This window comes from Podarcis pityusensis (assembly GCF_964106645.2).
Source record: "Podarcis pityusensis genome assembly, chromosome: 13".
In the NCBI taxonomy this organism is placed as follows: domain Eukaryota; kingdom Metazoa; phylum Chordata; class Lepidosauria; order Squamata; family Lacertidae; genus Podarcis; species Podarcis pityusensis.
In genome coordinates this window covers 49,894,085-49,907,657 of record NC_138038.1, presented here as the reverse complement: position 1 = coordinate 49,907,657, position 13,573 = coordinate 49,894,085, and the positions used below count along the sequence as shown (strand labels likewise).

Genomic DNA, 13,573 nt, shown 5'->3' with positions numbered 1-13,573 from the left:
TGAACATCCCTTGTCTGAATGAAAGTCTGGGAAGATGCGTTGGCATCGGGAAGGAGGTAGTTCATAATTAGGAAATGATAATGACTTGCGCAAGCCCAATGTTCCCAGTATGTGCTTGGATCCGTCCTGCAAACTGCTGAGAATCTAGAGGCACTCCAGAGCTGCTTTTCATCCAGCTGTTTTGCACATCTGGAATTAAAGGGAGCTTCCAAGCTGTTGGAGGGGGGGTCCCCAAATTCCAGAGCCTCTCATTCAAGAGGCCTAAAATGGGACCACAGCAGCCACTGATGGTATCAGAAACCTGCCAGGCGTTCGCCAACTCAGATCTCCTTGGCAGTGTTGCTGGCAAACGGGTTGCCCCACCCCGATCCCTGGCAGGATTCGTGCGTCAAGAGGATGTGGCCTGCTGGACTGAAAGGTCCATCCGTCGTCGTGCCTTTTTTAGTGTGTCCACCACATCCCTCCAGGAAGGCCTGCTAGGAGCAAGGGGATGTGTGAAGGCACTGGCTCTCTCCTGCTCTGGGCCCAAGCGGGTAGACCGCATCTCTCCATGGAGTCTCCACAGCAGGATTAATGATAGCAGCCATCTTTCATCGTGGTTGGAGGGGAGGTTAGATAATGATAAATATAATGATAATGATACGGTGGTACCTCTGGTTAAGAACTTAATTCGTTCCAGAGGTCCGTTCTTAACCTGAAACTGTGCTTAACCTGAGGTACCACTTTAGCTAATGGTGTCTCCCGCTGCTGCCACGCGATTTCTGTTCTCATCCTGAAGCAAAGTTCTTAACCTGAGGTACTATTTCTGGGTTAGCAGAGTCTGAAACCTGAAGCGTCTGTAACCCGAGGTACCACTGTAATGATAATTTATTATTTACATCCCATCCATCTGGCTGGGTTTCCCCAGACTCTCTGTGTGGCTTCCAAAAGAAGATTGTTGTTGTTTAGTCGTTTAGTCGTGTCCGACCCTTCCTGACCCCCTGGACCAGAGCACGCCAGGCACTCCTGTCTTCCACTGCCTCCCTCACTTTGGTCAAACTCATGTTGGTAGCTTCGAGAACACTGTCCAACCATCTCGTCCTCTGTCGTCCCCTTCTCCTTGTGCCCTCAATCTTAAAAATATTAAAAACACGATAAAACATCAATTGTTAAAAACTTCCCTAAACAGGGCTGCCTTCAGATGTCTTCTAAAACTCAGATAGTTGCTTATTTCCTAGACATCTAATGGGAGGGCGTTCCAGAGGGCGGGTGCCACCACTGAGAAGGCCCTCTGCCTGGTTCCCTGTAACCTCACTTCTCGCAGGAAGGGAACCGCCAGAAGGCCCTTGGTTCTGGACCTCAGGCTGAACGATGGGGGTGGAGACGCTCCTCCAGGTCTACTGGGCCTTTGAGGCTGTTTAGGGCTTTCAAGGTCAGCAGCAACACTTTGAATTGTGCTCGGAAATGTACAGTGGTACCTGTTATATACGCTGCAGGTTACAGACTCCGCTAACCCAGAAATATTACCTCGGGTTAATAACTTTACTTCAGGATGAGAACAGAAATCACACGGTGGCAGCGGGAGGCCCCACTAGCTAAAGTGGTGCTTCAGGTTAAGAACAGTTTCAGGTTAAGAACGGACCTCCGGAACGAATTAAGTACTTAACCTGAGGTACCACTGTACTGGGAGCCAATGTAGGTCTTTCAGGACTGGTGGTATATGGTCTCGGCAGCCACTCCCAGTCACCAGTCTAGCAGCCACATTCTGGATTAATTGTAATTTCCGGGTCCCCTTCAAAGGCAGCCCCATGTAGAGCTCATTGCAGTAGTCCAAGCAGGCGATAATCAGAGCATCTGCCTCACCTTCCCTGGTTAAGGCTATTCTGCTAAAGGGATCCATGAGGAATTGCTTCTGTCTGACGCCCAGATGGGGGCTAGGGCCAGAGAACTCCTCCAGGGGGGAGACCCCTTAGGGATACACCTATTGGATGTAATCTCGTAGATGAGAAAGATCTTCTTGGAAAGATCGTCTTGCCAAGTCTTCTGGCGAGCACATTAAAAGAAAGATGTTAATTATACTTTGAGTCTTTTCCTGTCCTGGAATGCCCTATCGGTCGGGTTTCATAGGCCTTCATCACAACTCTGCCCTCTGGATGTTGTGCAGCTCCCATCAATGCCAGCCGGCACCAGTTTGCGGAAGGCTCTCCTCCAGAACGGGGGCAGCATTTTGTGCACCCCTGTCCTCCTCTGTTGTTCCCCGCCGGCTGCCCCCTGGAAACCTTTAAAACGAATGTGTTTCCACCTACGGTTTAGCCGCAGGCGGAAATCCACCAGGTGCAGCTTCTTCTAACAGTCCCAGGAGAAGAAACACCACCTGTTGGATTTCTGCCCACCACACGGCTGCTTAAAGGCACGAGGCTTGCGCCACCGGGTGGGAAGGAGAGTCGTGGCGCACCCACAGCCAGGGAGGAGAAGGAGAGACGCGGGTGACACAGCAATGGGACCTCTCGCCAGCTGCAAGCTCTCTAGGTGTAGGAGGGAGGAGAAAGGAGTCAATATGGAGGTGCCGCGCCCCACTTAAAAACAGGTTTGGCTTTTTCCTGCCCCAACCTGCTTGCTGGAGGCTGGGAGAGAACATGAGGAGGTTTGGGACACAACCTGTTCCCGATTGCCCTCCAAAGGATGCGAGGAGCCACCTCGGCCCAGCTGCTGGGTGTGGGTCTACTCTGAGCAGGGAGTGAGCGCGCTTATCTCTCTGATCTGGTTCTTTTGCACAAGAGCCGAAGCAAGCTTTGTCGGCATACGTGCCGCAGTTCAACAGGTGCTGTGCGCTCTTCTCCTCACCGCCAGAGCCCACCAACCAAATATTATTTTCGGATTGCGTGTGTTTTCCTCAGAGAAGCTCAAAGTGCAACGCCTGGTTCTCTCCCTCCCCACACAACAACCCTGAGAGGTAGGCTCATAGCTGTCATCTTTTCCCTTTTCTTGCGAGGAATCCTATTTGGAATAAGGGAATTTCCCTTAAAAAATGGAAAACGTTGACAGCTATGGGTAGGCTAGGTGGAGAGACGGGCAGGGACTGGGCCCAAGGTAACACCTAGTGGGCTTCGTGGCCGAGTGGAGATTCGAACTCAGGTCCTCCAGGCCGTGGTCTGACACTCTCTAACCCAGTGGTGTCCAAACTTTTTTCAAAGAGGGCCAGATTTGATGAAGTGAAGGGCCGTGAGGGCCGTCCAAAGTTGTTAACCTTTTTTTAAGATTGCAGTTGTTGAGATTTCTTTAGGATTAAGTTGTTAAGGGTTTTTTAGGATTTTACCCACAGGGGCCGGATTAAACCGACCGGCGGGCTGGATTAGGCCCCCGAAACGGACTTTGGACATGCCTGCTCTAACCACTACACCTCCCGGGCACTCGTGACTGTACTATATATCAAACTCAGTTACAAAAACCCCTCTGATACAAATACTTCAATCGTTTTTCTCCTGTGCTCCTATCTTGAATCCTGCCCGCAGTTTTGTTTGTTTGCAATGCTTTTCCAAAAAGTCCCCCATTCTTCTGTTAAAAGCTCGTTTTGATCTCTTAATAATGCATAGCCCATTGCCTCTCAGTCCCCAAGCTTTTCGTTCGTCGCTCTGCCCATTTTCGCCTCTGGCCCTTCCCACCACCAGTTTGTGGCCCCCGGAAGGTCTTGCTCAGAAATAAATGTGGCCCTCAGGGCTGGGCGGGGGGGGGGGCAGGACCCTCGCGAGAGTAGCCAACTTTCTCGGCACGCCTTGCTCCTGTGCCTCTCGCAAGCAACTCTGATCCGATTTTTCTGGTGGCCGAATATTTGTGAAAGGCAGAGGAGCAGCCTCGCTGGCCTTTGGGAGGGTCATTTGGCAATGTCCTCTGTTTACACCGCAGCTGTGTTCTTTTTTGGTTATCTGTTCCCACTTCTGCGGTCGTCTGAAATGCATCTTTCTGAGGCGGCAATGGGTCAATACCTCTCAAAAAACAGGCCCACCAAGGCTGCAGAGGTGGAGCACATTTTGTTTATGCTTTTCAGGCTACCTGAGGTGAAAACAGCCACCTCCTTGGCTGCTACCAGGCCTTGCTTGATAAAGCCAGCAATTCCTGAAATCCTAATATCAACAAACAAAGGAAATTGAGCGAGAGAAGCAGTCAGGCCTGTGGTTTTTTGTGAAGAAATGGTCAGACAAAAAAGAAAAGACTCTGAGTTCGGGCTGCGTGCGGAGAGATGTATGTTTCTCATGCCCTTCAGGTTCAGGGTACTTCTGAGCATAAACAGAGCAGAAAATTTCTGCATTCAGATAGGTGCGCGGTTGCCACCTTTCCCTCCTGGGCAGAGCTCTTGCGCTCTTAAGAATTGGGTGGCAGGCAGAAATTTGTCCATGGAAGCTTCGAAACAGGCTGCACCTGGTGGATTTCTGCCCAAAGCAAGTTATTCAAAGATCAACTGCTGCGGCTTAGAAATCCTGCTTTAAAAGTAATGAAATAAATTGCCTGGGTTGCTTATTGACGAGACGGCGCTTGCAATAAGTTGCACTTTGGCAATAAGTATTAGCAAAGGCAGCGTGTGGCAAGAAATTATTTTATAGCTGGCCATACGGGCTGCTTGTTAATTGAATCTGGCAAGGAGACCGGCAGCCCAGCGGTGCGTACGAAAGGGCATTGCACAAAAGGGGTGTCTTGGGCCGAGTTGCACACTGGACGTATATTGGGAGAAATTCGCATTGAGGACTCAGAACTCGCAAGCTGAATTTGAGATGAGAGAAGCGAGAGGCTGGCGTTTGCCCCTCCCTCTCTGTGGGGCGGCAGCCCTGCCAGGCTCAGTGGGGCGTCTGCCAAACCCAGGGCGAGGCACATTCCTGTAGGTAAGGCAAGCGGGTCCTGGGTTTGAAACTTGAGAAGGCAGCTCAGCGGAGGAGGGCAGCTGCCAGGGCTGAAAGGCAATGATCTGGACAGTTTGCGGCGGGACATCCTGGCTTGCTAGTGGGGCGGGGCAGCACTGCTCTGAGGTTTCTGCCCTCTCTTGAAATAGAACCAGTGCCTGAGTTTGCTTCTTTCCTCCTCCCTCCTCCCTCCCTTTTCCTTTAGTGTCGTATCTTTTACATTGCAAACCTGAGGTGCAAGAACTGTAAGCCCGTCTTCCTGGAGCCTTTTAGGGGGCAGGGGGTAGCTGCTGAAGAGCTACAATTAAAAAAAAAAACAAAACCCTGTAAAATTATTTTTTAATTATTATTAATTGAATTTATATACCGCCCTATACCCGGAGGTCTCAGGGAAGAACGTGCTTGTTCAATCCTGGCTGTTCCTTCGCCCTCAGAGATTCGGGGAATGGCGGGTGGCAGGGCCTTCTCTGTGGTGGCCCCTGAGCTGTGGAACTCCCTCCCACCCAGGGCATCCGGTGCCCTCTTTACACATATTTTGGAATCATTTTTATTTGAGTTTACAAATACAAAATTATAACAATCCAAATGAATATCCATATATAGAGATTTCTCTTAATCTCCAGATTCCCCACCCGTTCCGTGGGTCTTATTATCAACATTTACAACTGCAAATTATTCCATAATCTATATTTGATATCAATCCATATTACCCACGGTCTTTGTTACATTACAAGTGAGATTAGAATCCTGCTAATGTTTCCATCTGCTTGCAGTCGTCTCCTAAATAACTTACAAATTTTCCCCATTCTTTTTAAAAGTTTTTCTTCTTTTGGTTCCTGAGTTTTCCAGTCAGATTTGCCATTTTGGCATAGTCCATCAGTTTAGTTTGCCATTCCTCTCTGGTAGAGACTCTTTCGTCTTTCCATCTCTAGGCTAGTAACATCCGAGCGGCTGTTGTCCCATAAATAAAAAGTCTTTTCTGATCTTTTGGTATGTTGCTACCTATAATTCCTAATAAGAAAGCTTCTGGTTTTTAAACAAAGGTTATTTTAAACATTTTTTTTTATTTCATTATATATCCTTTCCCAGAAAGCTTTTCTTACCTCACACGTCCACCACATATGATAAAAGGTACCCCTTACGCATCTTTTTTCAGAAGCCGGACGTGCTCCGTTTTGAGTGCCACGCTTCCGTTTTGGGTGTTAGGCTGAGGTCTGTCTGTTTTTGCTATTTGTTTTGCCTTTTTGTGGCTTTTTTGTTTTGCTCTTGTGACTGTGTGCAACCCAGTTCAGCTACTGATGGATTGGTTGTGTGACTGCAGCACATTGTTTATTGCTTTCATTTTATGGATCAACGGTCTCATTACATAGTGAAATTCATGTGAAATTGCTGTTTTAGGGGTTGTTTTAAAAGTCTGGAACGGATGAATCCGTTTTGCATTATTTTCTGTGGGAAAGCGCGCCTTGGTTTTGGAACGCTTTGGTTTTGGAACAGACTTCCGGAACGGATTCAGTTTGAGAACCAAGGTACCACTGTAGTTGGCGGACACAGGAAGCAGGAGGTGGATCGCTCGGCCAAACGGTCTTGCCTTTGTTTCCCCCCGCTAATCTCTCTCTCTTTCTCTCCCCCCGCAGGTCCATCACCACAGACCTCAAAGGGGACGTACATTCTGGTTCCAGTGGGCAAGGCTATGGACGGAGGGCTCTGGTCAGCAGAGGTGACCGACACAGGCACAAACACCATATCCCTGCGGGTCAACACCTCGCCCAACGCCGTGATCGGAAAGTACCAGTTTGGGGTCAAGACGCGGACCAAGGCGGGCGAGTACCAGATGCCCTTTGACCCCCGCTACGATATTTACATCCTCTTCAATCCCTGGTGCAAACGTAAGTTGGCCGGCTTTCTTTTCTCTCTCTCCCTCTTTATGTGCATGTGTCAGTAGAGAATGAGGCTCCTAATCTTAGGGTTGTGGGTTCGAGACGCATGTTGAGCCAAAGATTCCTGCATCGCAGGGGGTTGAGCTAGATGACCTTTGGGTTCTCTTCCATCTCTATGATTCTATGAAGCTGCAGCGGTTTCTAATAGCCAGTAGTTGGAAGTGTGCGCTGTCTCTGACAGGGGAGGCAGAACATAGCCATTGGGGTCAGCGGCATCAATTTATTAGAAGAATTTCATTTATGAATAGATAGAGTGAGGAAAAGAAAGAAAGAAAAGAGTGAGAGAGAATAGGGGGGGGGAGAAAAAAATACTGTTACATTACCATATATTAATATAAGGTAAAGGTAAAGGGACCCCTGACCATTAGGTCCAGTCGTGACCGTCTCTGGGGTTGCGGCACTCATCTTGCTTTACTGGCCGAGGGAGCCGGCGTACAGCTTCCGGGTTATGTGGCCAGCGTGACTAAGCTGCTTCTGGCGAACCAGAGCAGCGCACAGAAATGCCGTTTACCTTCCCGCCAGAGCGGTACCTATTTATCTACTTGCACTTTGACGTGCTTTCGAACTGCTAGGTTGGCAGGAGCAGGGACCGAGCAACGGGAGCTCACCCCGTCGCGGGGATTCGAACCACCGACCTTCTGATCAGCAAGCCCAAGATGCTCAGTGCTTTAACCCACAGCGCCACCTGCGTCCCAATATATTAATATACAGATGTGTATATTATTGCCTTACTGTCCCAATACACATATGAGCTAATATATGCTGTGTAAACTCATTCCGAATATCAGTGTCTTTATCTGTGCAGATAAACATATTCAAAGTCAACAAAAGAAGTTTACTTACATCAGTTCACAGTTGGATTCCTGAAGGCACTTAGTTACCAATATGTACATGCAGATCTACCCCATATGGGGGAATAACCCCAGTGCTTCTGCTATGTGAGAGCTAGCAGAGCAGTCCTAGCTAGAAGCTTGTCAAACGCAGAAAGAAGAACAGTAGTACCTCGGGTTAAGTACTTAATTTGTTCCGGAGGTCCGTTCTTAACCTGAAACTGTTCTTAACCTGAAGCACCACTTTCCTGACATCTCCAGGTACAACTGCGGAACTAATAAAATAATAATAATAATAATAATAATAATAATAATAATAATAAAGAGTTATTTATACCCCCTCCATCTGGCTGGCTTTCCCCACTCTGGGCAGCTCCCAGCAGAATACAGTGGTACCTCTGGTTACGTACTTAATTTGTTCCGGAGGTCCGTTCTTAACCTGAAACTGTTCTTAACCTGAAGCACCACTCTAGCTAATGGGGCCTCCTGCTGCTGCCGTGCCGCCGGAGCCCGATTTCTGTTCTTATCCTGAAGCAAAGTTCTTAACCCGAGGTACTTTTTCTGGGTTTGCGGAGTCTGTAACCTGAAGCCTATGTAACCTGAGATACCACTGTAAAAAAAAAAAGAGGGAGGTGTGCTGAGTGACTCGTTCTTTGGTTACCTGGACAGGTTAGGCCACGCCCACCTTCTATCACATGCAAAGGGAAGGATGCTCGAGCCAGGAGGAACAGGAACATTCCCTGGACCAAACATTCCCTCGCATGTCTTCTTTAGCATTTCAAGGAATGTTGTACTTGACTGACTCCCATGGATCACATCCCACATTTCAGGCCAGAGCCTTTCCCCGATTTTACGGGAGGGTCTCGTTTTCCCTAGCCTCCTCGCTGCTGGAAGGGTCTGGCCAGCAAAAGCTTGTCCGGATGCCAAGAACCATGGGGAAATGGTCTTATCTCTGTCCCACGCACACACCCTGCACGAAAAATGGGAATGATCTGCGGGTGGGAGGGGTGGAGAAAGGAAACCTTTTATCTCCAATGGAATATGTTGAATTAAGCACCAAAGAAAATAAATCTCTTGGCTCCGCATTGTAGACTTATACAAAGGCCAGCCGAGCAGAACATTCAGGGAGTGTCAGGATGTCAAGGGGTGCAAAATAACAAAAGGCACTCTGTGCATGCCCCTGGGACGCGTTCCAGAATATCAGGCGCTCTTCAGGGGCGGTCAGCTCCCTTTCCCTCAAAAGGGAAGAGTCGGGGAGGTTAAGTTGAGCTCATGAGAAGCAGAACTCCATTGCACTTGGAGGCAGAGGTGGGTTTGGAAAACCCCAAGCAAAGGGTGCCTCTGAGCATACGTAGAGCACCCATTTTCCTTCCCACTGAAAAAATGATTGCAAAACACACATACACCCCCAAAAAAGAGTGACATATGTCATATAAAAGCATAAAAACAATATAACTTTAAAAACATCAACAAGACCCGCTCGGATGCTACTAGCCCAGAGATGGAAAGAAGAAAGAGTCGCTACCAGAGAAAAATGGAAAACTAAACTGATGGATTATGCCGAAACGACAAAGCTGATCGGAAAGCTCAGGAACCAAAAGGACAAAAACTTTAAGAAAGAATGGGAAAGATTCATAATTTATTTAGGGGATCGCTAAGCAGATGAAAACATTAGCAGGATTTTAATCACACTTGTAACATAATAAATACGATGGACAATATGGATAGATATAAACAGTGTTTTTTTCTGGGGGGAAGCAGGGATATGTATACCCCTAAACATTTTGTGAACTTTTGTACTTTTTTCCATTTACTGTATTTATTTTTCCCAATTTGAACTATAAAATGGTGATTTTCTTGAGTCAAAATGAGAGTACCCCCTCAACATTTTTTTAAATAAAAAAAGCACTGGATATAAAATATAGATTATGATATACAATTGAAAACGTTGACATTAGGACGCCTGGAGAGGGGATGGGGGGGGGGGGAGTCGTGAGATTCAGAGAAATCTCTATCTATGGAAATGTATTTGGTTTTGTTACAAATTTGTATTTGAAAAATTGGATAGAAAAGATAATTTAAAAAATCAACAAGAAAACACAATTAAGATGATAGGGAGTCAAAATATCCTCCTCCCGTTGGTGATTTTTCCACTCACGTTTGGTGGTCTCTGTCCTCCTTTAAAAGACCTGTAATTTTGAAGCTCCTGAATTTGCCCTAAACTTCCCCTCTTCCATTTTTCCCCATTCAGAGGATCCTGTTTACCTGGACCAGACCGGTTGGCTGGACGAGTATGTGCTGAACGAATCGGGGAGGATCTACTATGGGACCGAAACCCAGATTGGGGAACGCACGTGGAATTACGCCCAGGTAGGATGCGGTGGCGCTGTGGGTTAAAGCACTGAGCCTCTTGGGCTTGCCGATCAGAAGGTCGGCGGTTTGAATCCCCGCGACGGGCTGAGCTCCCGTTGCTCGGTCCCTGCTCCTGCCAACCTAGCACTTCAAAAGCACATCAAAGTGCAAGTAGATAAAGAGGTACCGCTGTGGTGGGAAGGTAAACGGCGTTTCCATGCGCCGCTCTGGTTCGCCAGAAGCGGCTTAGTCATGCTGGCCACATGACCCAGAAGCTGTACACCGGCTCCCTCAGCCAATAAAGCGAGATGAGCGCCGCAACCCCAGAGTCGGTCACAACTGGACTTAAGGGTCAGGGCCCCCCTTTACCTTTACCCTTTAGGATGCAAAGTGGTCTAAGGTCTCAAGGTGCTCAGTATTGTTTACATCAGCCCTCAGAGATGAGGCTGCCCGCCACTACCAGTACCCCTGTACAAGGTGAGAGGGGCCACAGGTTCATCGAACCTGCTTCTGGCTTCCACGACTTCTCCTAAACTTCCTTAAAAACTCTCGAATCGCGATTCAAGGCGACCTTAACAGAGTGGAGAACTGGGCCAAAACTAACACAATGGATTTCAATGGGGACAAATCTCAGGTTCTGCACTTAGGCAGGAAGAACCGTCAAATAGAAGATGGGGGACACCTGGCTTGGCCATGTGAAAAGGATCCAGGGGTCTTGGTGGACCACAAACTGATCGTGAGCCAACAGTGTGGTGCAGCAGCAAAAAAGGCTAATGCTATTCTAGGCTGCATCAACAGAAGCATAGCACCCAGGTCAAGGGAAGTGATAATATTGCTGTGTTGTGACTTGGTCAGTCCTGTGTCCAGTTCTGAGCGCCACAGTTTAAAAGGGATGTTGACAAGGTGGGACATTTGCAGAGGAGGGCGACCGAGATGATCGAGGGTCTGGAAACCAAGGCTTATGGGGAATGGATGAGGGACTTGGGTGTGTTTAGCTCAGAGAAGGGGTGAAACTGAGAAGAGATACAATTGACATCTTCAGATATCTCAAGGACTGTTACACAGAAGATGGAGCAAGCTTGTTTTGTAGGACCCGTGCCAATGGGTTCAAGTTACCAAAAACGAGATTCTGACTAAAGTTGTAGGTTTTCCTTCCTTGGAGGTTTTTAAGCAGAGGTTGGATGGCCATCTGTCAGGGATAATTTAGTTGAGATTCCTGCCTCGCAGGGGGTTGGACTAGATGACCGTTGGGGGTCCCTTGCAACTGTATGATTCTATGAATTTTCTTCCTCTTTAGAATCATTTGCACATTACACCCCAGACTGTCAGACACCCATTCGGAGTGTTTAGCAGTGCCAACTATGTTTTTTTATATAAAAAATAAAAAAAATAATTTAAAAGTATGAAAAAACTGACATTTTCCAGTTATGAATGTGTTGGGGATACACCCTGAGAAGCATGAAATGAAAGGAAATATGGATAAATGCTCCACAAGCAAATTGGGTTGGTGTGAAGGATAAATGCTCATATAACCTCCCTGTGTGGGTTAAACCACAGAGCCTGGGGCTTGCCGATTAGAAGGTTGGCGGTTCGAATCCCTGCGATGGGGTGAGCTCCTGTTGCTCGGTCCCCGCTCCTGCCAACCTAGCAGTTCGAAAACACGTCGAAGTGCAAGTAGATAAATAGGTACCGCTCCGGCGGGAAGGTAAATGGCGTTTCCGCGCGCTGCTCTGGTTCGCCAGAAGCGGGTTAGTCATGCTGGCCACATGACCCGGAAGCTGTACGCCGGCTCCCTCGGCCAGTAAAGCGAGATGAGCACCGCAACCCCAGAGTCGGCCACGACTGGACCTAACGGTCAGGGGTCCCTTTACCTTTAAGCAAATCAGAACAAATCAGAACAAACGCTCAATAAAGGCCAGATAAAATCTAACCCCCATGTTAGCTCTGGGCAAGCAAATCAGGACGATGGCCTATTATAGGCCTTCTGGAGGAGAACCAAAGGTCTCTCTGACGTCTTTCGTAAATAACAGAGCAGCACTGAAGCGCCTTGTGAGGTTATTCTGGTTATCTGCCAGTAGGAGGCACTGTTGCTTGCATCGTGGTGCTTTGCAGTTTTGCTTCTGCGGGAGCTCTTGACGGTGCCTTTAGTACCCAGCGCAGTTTGGTGTGTGCGTGTGAGAGATCTTTGATTGTGCCCCCTTCTCCTCTCCCCCCCCCCCCCCCAGTTTGACCAGGGTATCTTAGATGCCTGCCTCTACGTCCTGGACCGTCGTGGGATGCCGCACGCGAGTCGTGGAGACCCCATCATGGTTTCGCGGGTCGTCTCTGCCATGGTGAGCCCTCGGGACGGTTTCGGCTTCTTGCCTGACAAAACTTGCTTACGCATTTCCTTTTTTTAAAAAAAATGTCTTCTGACTTTCTGTCTTCAACTTGTACCCATCTATTCAGAAAGCTTGTAGGGCCTGCCTTTCTGCATGGAGAAAGTCCGTTTGTTTATTGCATTCATATCATACCTTCATCTCCATGGAGCTAGAGCATGGGTAGGCAAACTAAGGCCCGGGGGCCGGATCCGGCCCAATAGCCTTCTCAATCCAGCTTGCAGACGGTCTGGGAATCTGCATGTTTTTACATGAGTAGAATGTGTCCTTTTATTTAAAATGCATCTCTGGGTTATTTGTGGGGCATAGGCATTCGTTCATTTTCCCCCAAAAAATATAGTCCATCCCCCCACAAGGTCTGAGGGACAGTGGATCAGCCCCGTTGAAAAAGTTTGCCGACCCCTGAACTAGAGGGTAGTTCTCCACATCTCGTCATTTTATTCCTACAACAATCCTGCGAGGGAGGTTAGCCTGAGAGGCAGGAACAAGTTCACCCTGCGAGCTTCATGGTTGGGTGGGGATTCGAACCCTGGTCTCTCAGGTCCAAGTCTAACCACTATGCCACCGCAGGCTCCCTGGTAGATCTCCTTTTTGGGATCCCTAATATGCCTTTGGCCAGTATACCTGAAGGAGCGTCTCCACCCCCATCGTTCAGCCCAGACATTGAGGTCCACCTCCGAGTGTCTTCTGGCAATTCCCTCATTGCGAGAAGTGAGGTTACAGGGAACCAGGCAGAGGGCCTTCTCAGTGGTGGCACCCGCCCTGTGGAACGCCCTCCCATCAGATGTCAAGGAAATAAGCAACTATTGGACTTTTAGGGAAAGTTTCAGTTCAGGGAAGTTTTTAATGTTTGATTCTACAGTGGTACCCAGTTTATGAACTATTCCGTTTACGGACTCCGCAAAACCGGAAGTAGTGTCCCGGTTTGCAAACTTTACCTCGGTCTAAGAACGGAAGGTGAACGGTGGAAGGGCACCGACGGCGGGAGGCCTCATTAGGGAAAACGTGCCTCAGTTTAAGAATGGTTTCAGTTTAAGAACGGACTTCTGGAATGGATTAAGTTCGTAAACTCAGGTATCACTGCACAATTATAAAAGGGGGGAAAGGAAGAAATCTGAAGGCAGCCCTGGACAGGGAAGTTTTTAATGTTTGATGTTTTATCGTGTTTTTAATATTTTGTTGGGAGACTCCCAGAGTGTCTGGGG

General features: G+C 48.2%; 1 protein-coding gene across 1 annotated transcript in view; it reads left to right on the top strand.

The window, feature by feature from the left end:
* Positions 1 to 13,573, top strand: part of TGM1 (transglutaminase 1) — a 52,142-nt gene that overhangs the window by 24,960 nt on the left and 13,609 nt on the right. The window contains 3 exon segments of the mRNA XM_080979707.1: positions 6,506 to 6,757; positions 9,890 to 10,008; positions 12,216 to 12,323. Coding sequence (XP_080835833.1) covers positions 6,506 to 6,757; positions 9,890 to 10,008; positions 12,216 to 12,323 — 479 coding nt within the window.